This window comes from Stegastes partitus, unplaced genomic scaffold (genome assembly GCF_000690725.1).
Source record: "Stegastes partitus isolate 25-593 unplaced genomic scaffold, Stegastes_partitus-1.0.2 Scaffold1381, whole genome shotgun sequence".
NCBI classification, from domain to species: Eukaryota; Metazoa; Chordata; class Actinopteri; family Pomacentridae; genus Stegastes; species Stegastes partitus.
The window spans coordinates 74,761-76,232 of record NW_007579112.1 but is presented as its reverse complement, the minus strand read 5'-3'; the positions used below and the strand labels follow the sequence as shown (position 1 = coordinate 76,232).

Sequence of the window (1,472 nt, the reverse complement as noted above, 5' to 3'; positions counted from 1 at the left end):
TCCTTCGGTTGTTGTTCGGGTTTCCGTCACACAACGGACCGAACTTCACGCCGTCACAAACCCACAACACAGCTGCAGACACACAAACACACACAGTGATGGAGCTGCAGTAGGTCATGTGATCGTGAGCAGATACAACCAGGAACATGAGAAAAACTAAGTGTTACAAAAAAACCTTTAAATGAAGCTGAATCATTCCAAGACTCTGAAGTTAAGACTGAGATCGACATCAGTATTCATGACATTAATGAACCGGAATCATTTCAGAATCAGAATTAGGATCCTGGATATCATCCGTCTGTATCGGGTTGTTCGCTGCTCACAACAAACACACAAACACACTCATTTATACAAACTGTGAAGGTGAAATCCTGTCGGAACATGTTTGAATCAGCGTCTCACCCAGTAGACAGACGAGCGTCCTCATGTTCAGATCTGCTCTTTGATCCTGTTTATTCCACTCTCAGCTTTTATAGCTGCTGCTGCGGACTTTTTATTGTTTCCCAACACACTCACAAACTGTGACCTGATTGCAGCTGAAACCTTTGAACCCGCAGTTGGTCACAGCTCAGACAACACAGGACAGAACACAACGACCACGTGGACACGCAGAGACACTAAACTACACAAGAAAAGATGCAAAAAGACCACAGAGAGACACGAAAAAAGACACAAAACAACAACAAAAAGACACAAAGCAAAAGAAAATCACCACAAAGAGACACAAAATGACACAACAACAGCGGAGACACACGCTGTCTTCATCTTGAGCAGACAGTCGAGGCTTCAGGTGTTTGACAAAATAAAACCTCCTCAGCTTCAGTTCAAAGTAACATCAGAGGTGTGTCTCACCTGTCCTCCTTTATCACCCACCTCCCCCCTCCCAACCTCCAGCTGTGCCTCGTGACCCCGGCCAGGTGAACACAGTGTTGGTGTTGAACTCAGGTGAACCATGAATTGACCAACTGTGGAGATTTGTGCCTGTCGACCCTTCAGATCAAACAGCAGCAGGTTCAGCCTGAAAGCGTCCGTCGACTCGTTCAGACTCCGGGGCCTCATTCACAAAGACTTGGCGTTCGCACTTTTCCACGCTCACGTTCAGATGCATCACGAGTGAAACGATGGTGGAAATGTGCGGTCCTCCACGCCAACTTCTTGACAGACGTACGCACGTTTCTACTGCTTGGCGACACCTAGAGGTGATGCTGGGAAACTGTCAATGTAAAAAAAGGTCATTGCTCAAAGTGATGTGTTCATCAGAGACACACAGATGAATGAACACATCCAGGTGTTTGCAATCAGATGAGCAGATATAAAAGTTTATATAAAACGGTGCAGAAGATCCCGTTAACAACAACGGCAGCTTTGGACCTGCTGGAGGATGTTACCAATGGATCAGTGCCAAGAGAACGGGTTTCCAGAGACCTCAGGACCACGACTGGATCATCATCTGCTTTAGGTTCCTGAGGGCA

At 46.5% G+C, this 1,472-nt stretch overlaps 1 protein-coding gene across 1 annotated transcript in view; it reads right to left on the bottom strand.

Moving 5' to 3' along the window:
* Nucleotides 1–499, bottom strand: part of LOC103370160 (leukocyte cell-derived chemotaxin-2-like) — a 2,502-nt gene extending 2,003 nt beyond the window's left edge. Inside the window, 2 exon segments of the mRNA XM_008299110.1 lie at nt 1–72; nt 403–499. Of these exon segments, the coding sequence (XP_008297332.1) occupies nt 1–72; nt 403–427 (97 nt within the window). The 5' untranslated portion in view covers nt 428–499.
* Between the last annotated feature and the right edge of the window lie 973 nt (nt 500–1,472).